Source organism: Notechis scutatus, chromosome 10 (assembly GCF_049901735.1).
Source record: "Notechis scutatus isolate UNSWTSFEM ecotype Mainland chromosome 10, rNotScu1.2, whole genome shotgun sequence".
In the NCBI taxonomy this organism is placed as follows: domain Eukaryota; kingdom Metazoa; phylum Chordata; class Lepidosauria; order Squamata; family Elapidae; genus Notechis; species Notechis scutatus.
The window spans coordinates 67,099-87,500 of record NC_142018.1 but is presented as its reverse complement, the minus strand read 5'-3'; the positions used below and the strand labels follow the sequence as shown (position 1 = coordinate 87,500).

The 20,402-nt window shown below is 35.3% G+C and overlaps 1 protein-coding gene across 4 annotated transcripts in view; it reads right to left on the bottom strand.

Moving 5' to 3' along the window:
• Positions 1–20,402, bottom strand: part of TMEM164 (transmembrane protein 164) — a 91,570-nt gene that overhangs the window by 45,265 nt on the left and 25,903 nt on the right. For 3 of the 4 annotated variants that reach the window (XM_026678568.2, XM_087971933.1, XM_026678567.2), the window contains exons 3-4: positions 8,105–8,154; positions 206–272 (exon numbers count right to left, since the gene is read on the bottom strand). The exons of the other annotated variant lie outside the window; for it this stretch is intronic. In XM_026678568.2, coding sequence (XP_026534353.1) covers positions 206–272; positions 8,105–8,154 — 117 coding nt within the window. The remainder of the gene's footprint in view (positions 1–205; positions 273–8,104; positions 8,155–20,402) is intronic. 4 annotated transcript variants of the gene reach the window in all.

The window sequence follows — 20,402 nt, the reverse complement described above, 5'->3', positions numbered from 1 at the left end:
GTAACTGTCATATGTGTACAACTTTTTTTGCTGGATATGCACTTTCACCTGGACTCATTAAAAAATAAAGCAAGCAAGGTTTGATGGAGACGCACTGCTGGGTCTCATGCAAGGAATCACTCCATCCAAATTAAACCTGTCACCCATGGTTTTGTAAGGGGTGTGGACTCTTTTCCATTCCAGTAGCAAGCTGAGATTAACTCACCAGGCGGGTGTTAACCACAGGAAATAGGAGAGCAAGAAGGGCCCCATTCAGCATGTGCATTTGCAACCTACCAAAAGAGAAAAAAGAAGAAAACAAATATCACCTTTGCAGCATAAGGATGTCTGTTGCAAGCAATTCACAGCAATTGCAGCTGGTTTTAGAAGGCGGCTGCATCTTCTCTTGTCATTAGAAGAATGAGATAAGCATGAAACCCTGCCCAAGGTAACCCAGCTGGCTTTGTGATAGGGTGGGACTAGAACTCACAGCCCCCCTGGTTTATGGCCTGGCGACTTAACCAGTACTCCAATTGGTTCTTTATGTGTAATTATTATTCCTACCAGTTTTCTTGGCAAGATTTCAGAAGTGGTTTGCTGTTGTCTGCTTCCTAGAGCCAAGAGAGAAGGACTGGCATAAAATTACCCATCTCATTGAAGGCAGAACTAGAACTCAGTCTCCCAGTTTGTAGCCTGGTGCCTTAACCTCTACAACTGTTTTTTTTTCCTCACCATCTGCCGACTTACAAGGTCAAGACTTACAGATGCAAACTTTTATTGGCTTAGTCCAATCGTCTGCTTCTTAAATGAGCAAAAGCAAAAACAGGCATTCCATTATGAGTCATTTTAAGAACATCACCAAAAAGTCCACCTCTAAGTACAGAAGAATTTAGATCCAGCCTTGACTTCCGGTTTGTCGGCTTCGCTAGCGGCAGGGATTTGCGATCCTGCGCAATCCCTGCCGCGCTAGCCGCTTTGGTGCCTCCGATCCACGGATCTGGAGGCTAAGGCTGCCACGAAGAGGCAGCCGAAGATAGGAGGGATCCGGACAGGGGGTTGGGGTTTTCGCAGACCCCTTCCCCACCCGGCTTTAACCCTCTTTTCTCAAGGCGGTGGAGCGGCGGTCAGCAATGGCCGCCACAAAGAAGCTGACAGCTGGACAAGATTGTGCTGGAGGAAGAAGGAGAAAGTTTTGAAGCGAAAGTTTTTTGGCTGAACTGGGACTATAAGATACAAGTAATATCCTGAAAATCCTGATTTTTTGAAAGATACTTTGTTTCCAGAAGAGATTTACAAGCGGCGAGTGAAAGTGTTTAAAGAGAAAGTTTACTCTCCTTCCACATGGATTTAACAAATGGATATTGAAAATCCTGCTATTTTACAGAAGGTAAAAATTTAAAGCTTTCTGTTATAAGTGGGAAGGGAGAGGACAAAAGGAAAAATTTTATTAAGATTTTGTTGGAGGAGATGCCTGGAAGATTTTGAGATTGGAAGTTAATTGTAATAAGACTTTAAAATACAGATTGGTTTTTTTTTTTCCCTTGCCAATTGATATTACCCCAGGAAGAAAAAGTGTGAAGAACTTTGTGCTCTGTTTGGATTGTTTGATGACTTTGGGATTTTGGGGAATTGTTTCAAGCTTTGAATTATCTTGGTTGTTTTAAGAAGAAGAAGAAGAGAAACAAGAAGAAGAAAAGGTTTATAATGGCTTTATCTGTTGATGAACTGAGAGAGGAATATGGTAAAATAAAAAAGAAGGTAAAGACGGTGTGAGAGAAATTTTTTCGCTTTTTAGAAATGGCGCTTGCCACTTATCAACAAACAACAATTAATGGAGGATGAAGAAGAAGAAGAAGAAGAAGAAGAAGAAGAAGAAGAAGAAGAAGAAGAAGAAGAAGAAGAAGAAGAAGAAGAAGAAGAAGAAGAAGAAGAAGAAGAAAGAAGAAGAAGCCATCTTTAACGAGTCTACAAAGTTGATTAAGAAAGGAAGGAAAAAGAGAGGAAGGAAAAAGGACATAAGACTTAAAAAACATCCAAGAAAGAGAAAAATAAGATGCAAAATCAATACAATGTTAGAAAGCAAAAGAAAAGAGAAATACAACAGAGAGGGAAGCGAAGGGGGGTAAAAAGACCAGATGGGATAAGATAGGAAGGAAGAAGGGGGGGAAAAGCCACAAAGGTATAAAACAAGATGTGAAAAAGAAATCTTTTTTTAGGGATACTGGGTAATGCATAACTTTGTTTCAAAATGTTTCTGCAAGGTACATAAGATAGTATTGTAGTATTTGTATTAGAAATAGAAAATTAGAATTTTATAAGACTTAAGTAAAGATTAAAACATTAAAGGTTTAATAATGATAGATTTTAAGATTTAATAAAATATTAAAAGGAATGTTTAAAATATTTAGTTTAAGTATAGAGTTTAATTGACTATTGTGTGGATGTTTGTATGAACTTATTATTATGGTATTTGTTTTTGCAATAGATAATTGGAATGTTATGAGATTTAATGTTTAATTATATATTTAATTACCTTATGGATTTACTATTTTAGTAAGTAGAATGTACTAAGCAGAATTAGATAGGGAACTAGGTGTTACCTTAAATGTTAATTTAGGGGAGCGATGGAAAGGCATCATACTTTAATTAGTGATTTCAGGAGAAATCTTTTTTTTTCTAATATGAATGAGATAAATGGATAATTGGAAAAGAATGGACAAAAGATACAAATATAATGATTTAAATTAAGATGAAATAAATAAAATAGAATTAAGAAGAGTGGAAAGCGGGGAGAAGTTATAATGAAGATATAGAAGGGTAAATAAGATAGGTAATGGCATATAAGTTGAACATGAATTTAATTGAAGTCCATACAAAGAGAGGTAATCCGGGGCCAAGCTACTTTTTAAAAAAGAAGTTTTATGTTTTTGTGTTTTGTGTGTGTATGTTTGATTGAGATTTAATAAAACCTTGGGAGAGAGCGAGAAGAATAATTGTAAACAAGGCAGAGGGAAATATGAATATGATGAGTATAAAATGGATAAATATAGAAGAAATGTAATTGAATAAGAGTAAAGAGAAATAATGAGAAATCTGATTTAAATGGAAATGGGATATATTAGAAGTATATTGTATAAAACAGTGTTTTATCTGCCTTGTAAGAATTTGTAATGGAAAGAGGTTTAATGTTTTTAATGATGCTTTGTTTGTCTTTAAAATTAATAAAATTTGTTTCAAAAAAAAAAAAAAAGAATTTAGATCCAGCCTTGAGAAGCAGGTAGGATAAGTAAAGTGGTTACTCAGCCACGATACTCAGAACCATCCCTCCTTGACCTTCTTATCCTCCAAGAGTATAAAGAGTATACAGTGAAGGTATGAAAAGGTTTTCAAGATTCATTAATGGGACTTCCGGTTTGAAGGGCTTCGGCGACAGACAGAAATCCATGATCGTGCGCGGTTTCGGTCTGGGCTCGCCACTAGAGTGCCCCGAGCCGGCTGGTTTCAGGGCTAAGCCACCCCGTAGAGGTGGTGAAGAGGGGGGAGACTGCCAGCAGGGTCGAGGAGAGCCGCATCTCTCCTCCTCACCTGGCCATTATTCCCTTTCCTGAAGGCGGTTGCAGCGGTGGTCAGAAATGGCCACCTCAAAGAAGAACTCGACCGGAAAAGAATGTGCAGGAGGAAGATAAGAAGTGAAAGTTTTGGCTGACCGGGTTAAATTGTAAAAGCAACAACTAAGGTACCCTGGAATTTAAACTTACAAAAAATAACATCGCTCCCAAAGAAGAGTCAGAAGCAGCGAAGGAAAGTGAAAAGGGAAAGGCTTGGCTTTTTTTTTCTTCTCTCTCCTTCCCTATACTGACAACTAAGAGACTTAAATAAGAAATCGGAAAAATCCACTTTGACATCAATAGGCAATTAAGCTAAAAATAAACCAAAATGCCAAAAGGATAATAAAGATTTCTGGACATTAAAATTTTTCTTTTTCATAAGTAGGAAGGGAGAGAAAAAGAATAAAAGGGCAGGATCTGGAAGAGGGAGGAGACTGCCTGGAATTAAAAAGAATCTACAGTAAAACTTCAACAAGACTTCTAAAAGATACATTTTAACTGAAACTTTGTAACTAAATAGTAACCCCAAGAAGAGAAAGTGAAAAAAAGAGCAAAAAAGAAACAGCTTGCGTGTATTTGGATTATTTGGTGATCTTTGGACTCTTGGTTATTATATTTGAATGACTAAAATCAATCGGGTGGTTGTTTAAAAATGTATACAATGGCACCACTTCTGGATGAATTGAAAATGGAACTTAAAAAGTACAAAGAAGATGCACAAGAAGGGAAGGGTTCTTTTGGCTTCGTTTTTCAATTCTTAGAAATGGAGATTTGGAACTATGAGAAACAACAAGAAAAGACTGCAAAACAAGAAGACTAGGACAAAGAAGAAGCCATCTTTAATGAACAAGTAATTCTATGTGGGGAAGAAAAAGGAAAGGAGGGAAAGAGAATGGAGAATTTAAGACTTAAAAAAACAACCAAAGAAAAGAAAAATAATTTGAAAAATAAGTGTAATACTGGAAAGCAACAGAAATGGGGAATACAGAAGAGAGAAATAAAGGTAGAGAGACAAGGGGGTAAAAAGGGGAGAGAGAAGAAGAGAGGGAAGAAGGGAAGGAAAAGAAGTTACAAAGGACCTGCTCCGGTATAGAGAAATATAGAGAAACAGGACCTATCTAGAGATAATTGGTGAAAATCTAACTGAAAAAGGGATTCTGTAAAGGTACATAAGATTGTATTGTTATATCAGTAATAGAAATAACTTTAGAAAATTGGAAACAATGTATGATTAAAATGAGGGATAAAATAGTTACTGTAACTTAGTGAAATGTTTGTGAATAAAATACGTGAAATAAAATAAATGAGAAAATTGAATTAGGAAGGAACGGGAACATTTTAATTAATTAAAAGGGGGGGAATTAACTATGGAAAGCTTATAATTGTTCCCATAGAAGTATGATATTTAATTGAAAAGTAATGTTAAAGATGTTAAGACTTCAATGAATATTAATATTAATGATAGAATTGAATTGGAATGGAATGTTGTTTTAATTATATACATTTATAATTTTTTTAAAGAATACAGTGTGTATTTTAAGAATGTACCAAGCAGAATCCGAATGGAAGTTATGTATTATATTGAATGTTACAACTTTAGGGAAAAGATATAAAGGCGTCATACTCCAATCAGTAATTACAGGAGAAATTTTGTTTAATGAGAAAAGATAATAGGTAATTGAAACAGGACAGACAAAAAATTTAAATACAATGATTTGAATTGAGATGAGATAATTAAAATAAAATTGAGAAAATTAAAAGAGGGGAGACGCTATGTAGAAAATGTAAATAGTAATAAGATATGGAATAGAATATAAAAATGAGCATGAACCTGAATTTGTGTCTGTACGAAGAAATGTAACCCGGGATTACGCTACTTTCAAAAAAGATGTTTTATTTGTATTTTTTTTGTCTTTGTGAAAACTCAAATAAAATTCATATATATAAAAAAAGATTCATTAATGGCCCTAGAACAGGGGTGGGCAAACTTTTTGGCTCGGGGGGCCGCATTCACTTTTAAAATTTGACAGACGGGCCTGGTCAGCACAAGATTTTTGGGAATCGCCCCCCTTCCCCCTTCTTCTCCTCCTTCCCCTCCCTCGGAGGCCCCCTGAGTCAGGAGTTGCTACTGCCGGCACGGCTCCACGGCTCCAGTCCCACGTTGCCTCGGGAAGGGAAAGGCAAAAAGGAAGAGCCGCGGCGGTACTTTGCAACAGCAGCAGCGGCACCGGAGGTTCAGGCTCAGTGGCTCCTGGTTTTGCCTTTCCCTTCCCAAGGCAACACGGACTGGAGCGCGCCGAGCTGCGCCGGCGTAGCAACTCCTGACAGCCCAGCCGGACACCTGAGCAGAGCCCGGGCAGAACTGCCTGTTGCTGCTGCGGGCGCTGCTGCGGGTGTCTGGCTGCCCAAGTAAAGAACCGCACCAGCTCAGGGCAACTGTGAGGAGCAAGAGGGGAGAGGCAGAGAAGGAGGCAGAGAAGGAGGAGAGCACCTGGCCAGTTGGGGAGGCTTCTTGTGCTGCGAAAGAGGCGGCTAATGATCTCCGGCTCCACTCTGCTTCTCCAACATCCGGCGCTGCCCTGTTCTATGCGCCGGCTGCTCGGACTTGCTGGGCCTGACACAGAACAGGGTGGCGCCGGATGTTGGAGAAGCAGAGCGGAGCCGGAGATCATTAGCCGCCTCTTTGCAGCACAAGAAGAACAGGGTGGTGCCAGACCATTGGAGAAGCGGAGCAAAGCCGGAGATTAGTAGCTGCCTCTTTCGGCGCGAAGCTTCCCCCAACCAGCCGGTTGGTCTCCTCCTTCTCTGCCTGTTTGTTATGTATGGCCGAGGAGGAGGAGACCAGCTGAGAAGCACGCTGCCAGGTGGGGGCCACGCGGTGCAGGGCAATACGCCACCGCCCAGCCCTGGCTTGGGAAAGCAGTGGGCATTCCCCGGGCGGTGGCCTTGGCCCCGCTAGCAGGGAAGCAGCTGCCCAGCTCCGTGTTGTGTGTGCAATTTTTTGGCGCGCGGCGCGGGGGCTCTTTTGGCCGGCCCCAATTTTTTTTTCAGAGAGGAATATTTCTTTTTCAGAGGCGGGCCGTATTAAAATGACCAATGGGCCGGATGTGTCCCGCGGGCCGTAGTTTGCCCACCCCTGCCCTAGAACAATAATGCAGCATTCCTGGAATCCAGCCTGTCTGTTTTTTGACCTGGCCTGCCTCCAAAGGCTGACATTAGGGCGGGATTTGTCAACCTTGGCAATTTTAAGATGGGTGCACTTCAACTCCCAGAACTTCCAAAGCCTAGATACCCTACATTAGGGCAAAATAATCCAACTTCAGCTCTTCCTGTTTCTAAAGACTACAACCTTTTATATTCAAGGCTCAGTTAGCAAGATGGCTACTTAAAGAACAGCCCTTTCCAAGAAGGAGTTAAATTGAATGCCGAGGCCCTAGAAAGAGTACAGAGAAGACCAGCAAAGATTATAAGGGGTCTGGAGGCTAAACCGTATGATGGTTGAATTGCTAAGGAAACTAGGCATGAGAAGGCTTAGGCTGACATGATAGACATCTTCCAATATTTGAGGGAATTTCCAATATCCAGAGATGAGGGGGGCTGACTTATTCTCCAATGCACCTGAGGGCAGGAAAAGAAGCAATGAGCTCATCAAAGGAAATATAATCTTGAAACAAGCAGGAATTTCCTGATAGTGGGAATGGTGAATCAGTGGAGTTGTGGATGCCCTATTGCTGGAATTTTCAAGAAATGACTGGACAACAATTTGTCCCTGATGGTATAAGGTCTCCTACCTTGGCCAGGTGGTTGGACTAGAAGGCCTCCAAGGTCCTTTCCAGCCCTATGACTCTATGATTCTTTATATAATAAGATCTTCTTGCCATGGCAGATGAATTACTTAGATTACTCTCTGACATCAGTCCACACATCAGAATGCCAACCAAGGGAATTCCTGTTGTGTACATCCACCAGATGCATCCAAATGAAGAGCCTATAACATGAGACATCCTTTGGGGTACTGCTGCCATCTCAAACATTTCCAAAAGGTGTAACCCAATTGCAATTGTTAATATAACAGAAGGAAAAAAATCCTTATCTGGGGGAAATAAAAAAACAGATCCACATGTAAAGCATGAAGGTAGAAAGGCTGGATAAAAATCTAATGATAAAGAAAGGAATAGCCACAGATTGTCCCAAAGATACTTCCTTTTCTTCAAAAGGCAACTGGACTTTTTCTTTGAAAATGTTTCACTTCTCATCTTCAGTTCTGACTCAAGTTTCTTGGGTGAGAAGCAAAATGTCTTCAAGGAAAAACGAAGAAAGTCCAGTTGCCTTTTGAAGAAAAAAAATAACACCTTTGGGACAACCATGATCTGGACGGCTGAGAATTTCCATAGACATTCAGCCACACAGATACAAATTGTAAATGGTCAATGTTCTTCAATGTAAAGTATAGGCAACCAAGCCACAGACAAGGTCATCATTTGAACAAACTACTGTATTGGTGGTAACTCACTTACCTGAACAGAATCATGGCGAAATGGCAAGGTGGACAAGCCAGTAGAAAAATCTGACATTTAAACAAACAACAAAAAGAAGTTAGCATCATGGTCTTTCTATTTATTTGCATCTTTACATAAATGCATAGAGACAGAGAGAGCACACATGAAAGAAATGACTCATATTTCATTTTTAAATCACTCGATCAGACATTTAAAACTTGTAATGATTACTGTTCAAATATTTCCAGGAGGATATTTAGTTAGTTAGTTAGTTAGTTATAAAATTTATATGCCACCCATTTCACAATCGAACCACTCTGCTGATATCCAGGAGGAACTAGCAAACTACCTACCTATCTAACTACCTAACAGGGAACAGTGCTGTGGTTCTAATCCAACATCCATCCCCACCTCCCAATTCTCAACCTTTCCTTCTGTTGTACAAACAAGCAGAGGCAGGATTGAATAACTGATGGAATCAAGAAACATGCTAGCTAATGAAGTTGACGTCTTTGAAACGTTCTTCTGGGCCACTCACGAGAATGATCCCATAGGACAGACTTTAAAAAGCGACACTTTCGAAAAGGGACTTCCGGTGACGAGATATGGGCGAACGGAGGTGCTAAAGCTCGCTCTGGGTTTCATGCTATCTCCTCTTGCTGTTGGAGTGACCCTTAGGGGTGTAGAGAAGTGTGCCAGTGTGAGGAGACTCAAGTCGCGGTGTGGAAAAGGCGATTCTCATCGCGACGTAGAGAAACCCTATGGAGACCGACAACAAGAGACTGTCAGCTATGGCGGTCCTAAAGCCTTGATCATTTTATACAAGAGGAAGCGAGTGAGTGACAGACTGTGGTGAATGAAGAGTGCGAGTGAAAGAATTTGCAATCCTGATTGAGCGTTGAATATTGGAGAATCTTAGTCGGAGCGAAGCCCGAAAACGGCAGCCAGAGCAGATACGAGCAGCGGCGAAAGCGAAAGGGCTCATGAGACGGAAGAGCAATCGGACAAAGAAGATAAGAGAATCTGAGGGATCTGAGAGACTGATAATAATTGGGGGAGAGAGAAAAAGAAGAAGAAAGAAAGAACAACAAATTAATTTAAGGGAACTTTGAAGGATTTGAATTGTGGACTTTGGGGAAGGACGAACTTGACATGGGGGGAGACTTGAAGTAAGGAATTAAACTACAACTTTAAATATTCCACGAAAGAAACTGAATAATTTACTGGTCTCTTTTTGGATTATTGGACTGGAGCTGTAGTAAGTGGAGAAGATTTATTAAAGAAAGAGACTATTTGAATCTAAAAATTGACTTGTAAAACTTTTAAACGAAAGGAGAAATGGTTACAGCGGAAAGTGTGGTGAGACAGTAGAATCAGAGACATTACTCAGCAACTCTGTGCTTCCGGTGCGCTCGGTAAAGGAATCTCGAAGAACTGAACAATCATATTAAGACACTCTAAGCATTTAAATTTTGCGGATTGCAATATTTATTTCTTGACATCAACTCAACTGATTTTTGAATGTGGTTAATGTAATTTATATATGATTTAATTGATATATTAGTAAATATTGAAGTTTATATTTGGTTATACACACAAAAAAAGGGAGGTGATAACTAATTATTTGGGTATAGATATTTGATTATAGGCAATGATTAGATTGAATTAAATAATTAATTGTGAATAATTGTGATTACTGCAGATTAATTAATTATTGTATAGCAAAGCTGATATAGCTTTATTAGATTTGTAAGTATTTGAAATATTATTTCATAACACTATTTTGAGATTTGGGATTCTATAGCACTTATAGATATACAGGACAATAGTATTTAAATTTAAATAGAGGAATTTGATATATTATTAAGATCTTCAAATATCTGATGATTTAGAAATTAGTTGTAAAAGTGTTCTGGAGAATATATATATTGATAAGAGAGGTTAATCCTGTAACATATCATATCAATTAGCGTAGTGGCCATTTATAGTTGATACTTCTCAATAGTGAATGTTAATTTGGGACAACATATTTAATATAATACAAAAACAAAAACAAATTTTACAAGAAATGACCTCTGTCACTAACACAATGCTTAAAACTGGAAAGAAGACTTCTTCAATACAAACAACTCCAATGCCATCAACCTCAGTGATGGCACAAAAGACAATTGAAGAAACTCTACCTGGAGAAAAACAACCTACCATCACAAATGCCAATATGCAATCGCCCCTTCTTACTTTACAAGAGTCCATACTGAAGCTTCAGGAAATAATGGTGAAAAATCATACCGAAACAAGAGCTGACACAAACTATAAGAACTAAAAGAAGAGATGGGAAACTTAAAGGCAGAAATGAAATTAGACATTTTAAAGTTGGATCAAAAAATTGAAACAATACAGCAAGCACTAGAAAGGAATAAATCAACAAGAAATGAGGTTGAGAAAAGGACGGAACAAATGGAAAAAAAGCTGGAAATGGTTGGTGAGCAATTAAGAAATGTGAGTAAAGAAATGGACGATTCCTTGGTATATCTGGAAATGGACAAGGCCGCAGCATATCTGAGATTCCAAAATATAATGGAATCTAAAGAAGAGGACTTAGAACAAGTGATGGCAGGAATATTAGCAGACCTATTGGAAAAAGATAAGGATGATATTCTGAAAGAGTTAGACGAAGTATATAGAGTGAGCACAAATTACGCAAGATGACATAAACATCCAAAAGAGGTCCATGTGAGATTTGCCAGAAGGAAAGTGCAAGATATTATATACAAAATTTCTAGAAAAGTAACAATTACATACAAAAGAAAAGAAATCTTGGTGCTTAAACAAATCCCAAGAAGAGTGAAAGAGCAGAGGCAAGATTATAAATTTTTGGCGAACCAATTAAACCAAGAAGGTATCATATTCAGATGGCTAATCCCAGAGCGAAGAAAGAAAAATTAAAGTAGACTCCATGGAAAAAGCCCAAGAATTCTATGAACAATTGATAGGCCATGAAGAATTGAGTAGTAGAGACCATTCATAAATGAATTCGCAAGACGACCAAGACTATCAAAAAAATAGAGATGGGGATCATAGGAATTCGAAAAACAAACAACATCAAGAGAGAGAAGAACCGAAGACGCACAATCAGCCACAAAGAGAGACAGGAGTAACTACAAGACAAAGAGCAAGAGTCAATTAGGTGATGGATGAAAAAAAGAAAATACTATCAATTAATATAAATGGCCTAAACTCTAGGATAAAAAGGAAAAGAATATTAACCAAATTAATTAAACAAAATGCAGATATAATATGTTTACAGGAAACTCATATAAGGAAGAAAGAAGAAAAATATCTAGAATGCCCCAGGCTAGGGAATTTGTATACGTCGCCAGCAGATTTTAGGAAAAAGAAAGGGATAGCAGTATATGTGAAAGACGATATGAAAGCAGAGCCAATTTGGATAGACCCCAATGGAAGAATTCTGGTGTTACAAATTTGGATTAAATCAATTCCAATTCTACTAGTGGTAATTTATGCCCCTAACGATAACCAAAAGGAATTTTTTAAACAATTACATGGGAAATTAGTGGAATTAGATAAAAGGAATATTTGCATCTTGGAGGATTTCAATGCTATTCTGGACCACCAGAAAGATCATAGTAGTGGGGGGGGAGAAGAAAAAAAGAGAACTACCAAAAACATGTGAAGAAATGATGATTGAACTAAATTTGATAGACATGTGGAGGAAATTAAACCCCGAGAAAAAGCAATTTACATTTTACTCCAACCCTCACCAATCATGGACACAAATCGATATGGTGTGGATGAATGGTGAGTTAGTAAATGAATTAAAAGAGATTGAAATTTTACCAAACAAATGGGCAGATCACAACCCGATTCAGATAGTGTGGAAAGGCAGGAAGAAACCAAGAAAAAGGTGGACCCTAAATACACAGCTAATTAAAGAGAAAGAATTTATGAATAAACTTGACAAGGAATTAGACTATTCTTTAAAAGAAAATAATAATGAGGCAACTACGAAACAGAATATTTGGGATACAATGAAGGTGATAATAAGAGGCACAACGATATCATACACTGCTAAAAGAAATAAAGAAAAATATGTCCAACAAAATAAATTAGAACAAAGAATCAAAGAATTAGACATTCAGCTGCAAAACACCCCCAAAGATTGTAAATTGAAAAAACAGATGATAATAACTAAACATAAATTAAATTTAATTGAACAAGAAGGAATGGTTTCAAAGTTGAATACCGCCAGACAGATATTTTTTGAACAGGCCAATAAACCAGGAAGGTGGTTGGCCTATAAACTTAAAAAAGAAAAAGAAAAAAGACTGATCTATCAATTAATAGATGAGAATGGGGATGCCCAACAAGGGATAGAACAGAAAAAAGAAATTGCATGTAAATTCTTTGAAGATCTTTATAAAAAGAAGGAGGTAAATGAGGACATGATAAGAAACTATTTGGGTATCACTAAAGATAAAATAATCAAGGAGGAGGTGAAGGAAATGTTAACTAGAGACATCACGTGGTCCGAGTTAAAAGCAGCAATAGAAAACCAAAAGAATAAAACCCCAGGACCCGATGGGATACCAGGGGAACTTTATAAGAAAATAGGAGAACCAATAGGACCTCTCATGGTGGAAGTATATAATGAGGTCCTACTAGCAGCAAGAATGGAAGGAGACACTGATATCACTGATTCCGAAAGAAGATTCAGATTTACGACTTATACAAAATTATAGACCAATTTCCCTGTTAAATACTGATTATAAAATATTTAACACAATTATAGCAAATAGATTTAAAAAAATTGAATGAATATATACATAAAGATCAAAACGGATTTCTTCCTAATAGACAAATTAGAATAGTATTAAATGTTTTGGAATACTACGAAGCACATCCGGAAAAACAAATAGCCCTTGTATTCTTGGATGCCCTTTGACAATCTAAATTGGCAATTCCTAATCCAACAAATTTACAATATGAATTTAGGCACTAAATTTGAAAACATCATGACTACAATTTATGATTCACAAAAGGCGAATATTATAATTAATGGAGAGTACACACGCTCAATAAAAATAGAGAAAGGAGTCAGGCAGGGATGTCCATTATCTCCCCTGCTCATCTTTGGAAACATTGCTTACACGAATTAGACAGAACCCAGGAATAAAAGGACTAAAAATTAAAAAAGAAGAATATAAATTCCAGTCATTTGCGGATGATATGGTGTTTTTTTTATAGAGGGACCATTTGAAACAGGTCAAGAACTATTGAAAGAGTTAGATCAATTTGGGGAAGTTGCAGGACTTAAAATTAATAAGGAAAAAATGAAATTAATAACCAAAAATTTAACAGAAAAACAAAAACTAAAATTGGAAAGAATAATGGGATTACAAATAGTAAAAAAAGCTAAATACTTAGGAATTTGGTTGACGGCTCAATGCAAAACTCTAATGGAAAATAATTATAATAAATTTTTACAGCAAATCAAAAAAGATTTAGAGATATGGGTTAAACTGCAAATCTCCTTATTAGGGAGGATTGCCACTATAAAAATGAACATTCTGCCCAAATTTATTTACTTATTCCAAACAATACCAATCAAAATACATAAAAATTACTTCATGGAACTTAACAAAATAATTACCAAATTTATTTGGCAAGGGAAAAAACTGAGGATAAACCTAAAGGCAATGCAAGATATGAAGAGCAGGGGAGGTATGGCACTCCCAAACTGGGAATTATATTATAGTGCAGCCTCCTTACTTTGGTTGAAAGAGTGGGTAAATCTGTTGAATAAAAGGATCTTATTTTTATTTTATTTTTAATTTTTATTGGTTTTTAAAACAAACATAAACAAACAAAAACATAAAAACATCAAGCCATCTTCCATATATATATACATACAGTGTGCCGGTTGGTTTACAAATTGTTTTGTGCTTCCATTTTGTAGTCTTCAATTACAATTACATTATATATATTCTCATATTTTCAATCAAGTATTAAATACATTAATATCATTATTAATCAATCATTTGACTATACTTTTATTTATTCATGTTTTACGAAGTCATCATATTTTACTTAATTTGTTTTATGACAGTTCATATTATCTCAAATCTATCCTACAATCATTTTGTAGATATAATAGGAAAAGAGTACATCTTTATATATTTATTATTTTCTAAGAATCTACATATTTCATTACTATGTTTTATTGTTTAACCATTGATAGAATAGATCCCAAATTTTATAAAATTGTTTATCATCTTGTTCTCTGATTTCAAATGTCAATCTACTCATTTCAGCACATTCCAATATTTTCTTAATGATTTCCTCCTGTGATGGTATTTTCTAATTTTTCCAGTTTTTAGCAAATACAATCCTAGCCACTGTTAATACATTTACAATCAAGTATTTCAATTCTTTACTATATATTTCAGGTAAAATTCCCAATAAAAATATCTCTGGTTTCAAATCTATATGCTTTGTCATTTTTTCCAACCACATGTGGATTTTAGTCCAATATTTTTTAGCATCTGCACATGTCCACCACATATGGTAATATGAGCCAGATGTCTGATAACATTTCCAACATTTTTCAGTTTTGTTCTTGAACATTCTTGCTATTCTTGTCGGGGGGAAATGCCACCTGTAAAACATCTTATACAAATTTTCTTTATATGCTGTTGACATTGTCATTTTACAATTTTGAGACCACAATTTTTGCTATTTCTCTAGATCAATCCCATATCCAAAATTCTTCCCCCAAGCAATCATTGTTTCTTTAACTTGTTCTTCTTCTAGTTTAATTTCTAATAAATATCCATACAATTTTTAATCACCTTTTCATCAGTACCTGTCAAAATCTTATCTAAATCAGTCAATTTATCATAGAAACCTTCTGTTTTAAAGTCTTTATCATACCTTGAATGTATTTGCGCATATGAAAACCAATTCATCTTTATACCTTGTTCCTCTAATTTTTGTATAGATTTAAGTTCACCCTTTTCATTCAATATTTCACCATATCTGTTTGTTCCTTTTTATATATTATAGGATAAGAAAATGCTTCAATAGTCGATAGCCAGACTAGAATTTTCAAATAACATTGTCTTTTAATCTTCTCCCAGTTTCACCACAGAGACTCTCGTATATAATGTCTTCTAAAATACCCGTGTTTTAGTTCCTTTATACCATAAAAAAGCATGCCACCCCAACAACAGATCACGTCCTTCTAATGTCAACAATCTAGTATTTCTTTTTTTTTTTGAAAACAATTTTATTAGTTTTTAAAAACAAACAAACAAACAAAACATAAAAACATCCAGCTTTCTTTCCTAAATATACAAACAGTGTGTCGGTTGGTTTACCAGTTTTTGTGCATTCATTTCGTAGTCTCAATTACAGTTACATTACATAATAACTCATATTATCAATCAGAAATTATATATCCTAGTATCACTATTAAACAATCATTTGACTATAATTTTATTCATTCATACTTTACAAGATAACTATAATTTACTTAGTTTATTTTATAACAAATCATATAGTCATACCAAATCTATCCTGAAAACATTTTATAGATATATCAAATAACAAAAAAAAGAAAAAATATCTTTTTATATACTCATTATTATCTAAAATTCTAAATATTCTATTATTGTATTTTATCATCCAACCATTGATAGAAAAGGTCCCAAATTTTATACAATTGTTTATCCTCTTGTTCTCTAATTTCAAATGTCAATCTACTCATTTCAGCACATTCCAATATTTTCTTAATAATTTCTTCCTGCAATGGTATTTTCTCATTTTTCCAATTTTTAGCAAATACAATCCTAGCCGCTGTTAATACATTTACAATCAGATATTTCAAATCTTTACTGTATGTATCAGGTAAGATTCCCAGTAAAAAGATCTCTGGTTTCAAATCTATGTGTTTCTTTGTCATTTTTTCCAACCACATGCGAATTTTAGTCCAGTATTTTCTAGCGTCCTCACAAGTCCACCACATATGGTAATATGAGCCAGGTATCTGATGACATTTCCAGCATTTTTCAGATTTATTCTTGAACATTCGTGCTATTCTTGTCGGGAAAAGTGCCACCTGTAAAACAACTTATACAAATTTTCTTTATAAGCTATTGACATTGTCATTTTATAATTTTGAGACCACAATTTTTGCCATTTCTCTAAATCAATCCCATATCCAAAATTCTTCCCCCAAGCAATCATAGTTTCTTTAACTTGTTCTTCCTCTAGTTTAATTCCCAGTAAATAACTGTATAATTTTTTAATCACCTTTTCATCAGTACCTGTCAAAATCTTATCTAGATCAGTCAGTTTATCATAAAATCCCTCTGTTTTAGAATCTTCATCATACCTTGAATGTATTTGCGCATATGAAAACCAATTCATCTTTATACCTTGTTCCTCTAAGTTTTGCATCGATTTAAGTTCACCCTTTTCATCCAATATTTCCCCATATCTAACTGTTTGTTCCTTCTTATAAATTATAGGATAGGAAAATGCTTCAATGGTCGATAACCAAACTGGAATTTTCAAATAACATTGTCTTTTGATCTTCTCCCAATTTAACCACAAAGACTCCCGTATATAATGTCTTCTGAAATAACCCTGTGTTTTAAGTTCCCTTATACCATAAAAAGGCATGCCAACCCAACAGCAAATCATGACCTTCTAATGTCAACAATCTGGTCTTTCTTAATGTTATCCATTCCTTGACCCACATCAAATTTGCAGTTTGATAGTACAACTCCCAATTAGGCAAACCAAAACCTCCTCTAATTCTAGCATCTTGTAAGAGTTTTAGCTTTATTCTCGCTTTCTTACCTTGCCATATATACTTCAACACAATTTTATTTAAGTCTTCAAAATAGTCTTTTCCGAGCCTAATTGGTATTGTTTGAAACAAATATAAGATTCTGGGTAAGATATTCATCTTGATTGTTGAGATTCTCCCTATTAGTGACAATTGTAGATTTTTCCATTTCTTCAAATCTAAGGCTATCTGTTGTTTAAGTTTAATATAATTATTCTCTTTTAATGTACTACATTTTGATGTCAAATATATCCCCAAATACTTGACCTTGTTCGTGACTTGAATTTTCAATAGGTCTGCCAGTTCTTCTCTTTGTCTTAGTAACATATTCTTTGTCAAGATCTTTGTTTTATCTTTATTTATTTTCAGACCAGCCACCTCACCATATGCCTCTATCTTTTCCAATAGTTTTGGAGCTGTTTCTAAAGGGTCTTCCAAAATAAAGGCCAAATCATCCGCAAAAGCTTGCAGTTTAAATTCTTCCTTTTTAATCTTCCTTTAATTTTTTGCCGTTTGCTTATGATATATAGCTTCTATTGCTTGAATAAATTTTCTGGCAAAACCCATCTGTTCCAATAGTAGTAACATAAATCTCCAGTTCACATTATCAAAAGCCTTTTGGGCATCTAGGAATATCAAAGCCATTTGCTTTTCAGGATGTGCCTCATAATATTCCAAGGTGTCCAAGATTACTCTCATATTGTCTTTAATTTGTCTCTTTGGCAGAAATCCATTTTGATCAGGATGAATAAAATTGTTTAAGTATTTTTTAAGTCTTTCTGCCAATGTTGAAGCAAAACTTTTATAATCTGCATTTAGTAAGGAAATAGGTCTATAGTTCTTAATTTGTAATGGATCGTCTTTTCATGGTATTTGTTTTCCTTGTATAGTCTATTATCAAGCCTCTGGCATATGCCTTCATGGTATCCCATACGTTCTGGATTGATGTATCTTCTTTTTTGTTTTCTCTAAAAAAGAAAGCCAGTTCTTTCTCCATCCACTGCGTGGTCTTTTTCCTTTAATATAGTATTATTTAACGTCCATCTAGATCTTCTTCTTTGTCCTTTCCATTTAATTGTCATTGGATTGTGATCTGCCCAAGTACTTGTTTCAATATTTATTTCTTGAATATTAGTTAACAATTCTGTTGACATCCATATCATATCTATTCTGGACCATGATAAATGTCTATTTGAGTAGAAGGTGTATTGTTTAGCTTTAGCATTTCTTTCTCTCCATGTATCTTTTCAGTTTATTTCATCTACCATTTTAAAAAGGGATTTGGGGAGAGTTGCTTTGTTGTTTTCTGTGCTGTATAGTCCAGTTTATTATCTAGAATTCCATTAAAATCTCCCATCATAACTATATTAGCATAGTCCAGTTCAATTATTTTCATATGTAATCATTTATAAAATTCTTCTTGATTGTCATTCGGGACATAGATTACAATCAGGAGTGTTTTCATATTATTGTCCATTATTTCCACCATTAGTATTCTTGCACTGTCATCAGTATAGATCAATTTCGCTGGGATAATATCTTTAATGTATAAAACCACTCCTCTTTTCTTGCATTGTGTCAAAGAAGTAAATATTTTCCCTAATTTTGGCTGTACCAACAATTGTTCATATTGCTTTTTAATATGTACTTCTTGTAGGCAGATTATATCAAATTTTAATTTCTCTAATTTATGAAAGGTTTTCCTTCTTTTAACAGCTTAGTTAAGTCCATTTATATTAATTGTAATCAGTTTTTTCTCTTCCATGGTTATATTTTGTAGTTAGGTTTAGCAGCTCTCGTAGATCTTGGTTCACGTTGTTCTTTGGCTTCCACCTTTCCACCTACTGCACCTTCTTCTTTTTCAGTCGTCATTTGGCAGTCCTCTTGGAATTCAATTAGTGAGATTTCTTTTTCTGCTTCTTCCTCTTTCCCTCCAAAAAATTCTGTGTAAAATGATTCAGCTTTCTCAATTGAGTCAATTCTATATCTCTGTTCTTGCCATGTGAACATTAAACCTTCTGGAATCAGCCATCTATAATTCACCTCTTTTTTAAGTAGCATTTTGGTCAGAAATCGGTATTCTCTTCTTATCTCTCTCACTCTTCTGGGTACTTGTTTCAGGACCGCAATCTCCTTGTCTTTATATTTCAATGTTTTCTCTCTTGCCACTTGCAATATTTGTGTTTTAATGGCTTTCTTTGTAAATCTGATGTGAACTTCTCTTGGTAAGCTATTTCTCATTGTATATCCTATATGTGAAGACTCAATAAACCTCATCTATTCCATCCGTCATCTTCTCTTTAGTTATTTCCAAAGCTTCAGCCAAAATTTCTATCATTATCTCAGCTAGGTTTTGTCCCTTTTCTTCCTCTTATGTTTTGGAATCTGAGATAAAATTCTGATCTGTCCATCTCCCATCTCAGCCTACCACTTTTATCTTGTTCAACCACTGTTAATCTGCTATCAATATCTCCAATCTTCTTGTCTCTTTGTTTATCTTCTTCAATATTTTGGAATCTCTCATCATACTTCATCATCATTTGTTGAATGTTCTCCACCTTTTCATCAGTTTTCCCGGTTCTTTGTTCAATGTTCTCTGTTCTCTTTTCAATATTCTCTGTTCTTGTTTGAATATTTTGAATTCCTTGCATAATCATCTGCAGGGTCACTTTTTCATGTTCTTTTTCTTGCCGTAACATTGTCTGTATTGAACGTTGTCCTCCAGATGGTGGAGAGGAAGAAGTAGAAGTTGAGGAACCAGGGGCTGTTAGTTTCCTACTCATTTCGAAAAATTCAAAATCTTCAGGTTCTTCTAGACCTTAATCCAATTGTGAAATAACCAATTGCAATTCCAAATAAAAATAGTAGGAAAAAAGAAGCCAAATAGTAGTAGTAGTAGTAGTAGTAGTAGTAGTAGTAGTAGTAATAATAATAATAATAATAATAATAATAATAATAATAATGATAATGATAATAATAATAAAATAAAAAATAAAAATTTCTTCAGGTTCTTGTATACCTTAATCCAATCGATTGGCTAGATAGCGGTAAAAACTCAAAAATGGAGGAAAAGACCATAAACACACACACAAAAAGAAAAAATGGTTAAATCCGAAAAAAGGCGGAAGAGTGAAAAATAAAAAACTAAACAAGAGTAAAGAAAAATTCTTCAGGTTCTTCAACACGTTAATCCAATTAAGAGGTCTCAGATATAAAAGGATGCATAAGAAAAAAAAGAAGGCCACAAAAATAAAAAAACCAATATGGAAGGTAAATGGAAAGAAAAAAATACAAGGGAGGGAGAGAGAAAAAAGAAAAAAGACTACTCCCTTAAAAAGAAAAGGAAGGAAATCATTAGTACTAATGATTTTAAAATAATGATTTTAAAATAAAAAGCAAACGTGGGAAATTAACTTCAAAAGACAAAAAGAAAAACAAAAACAA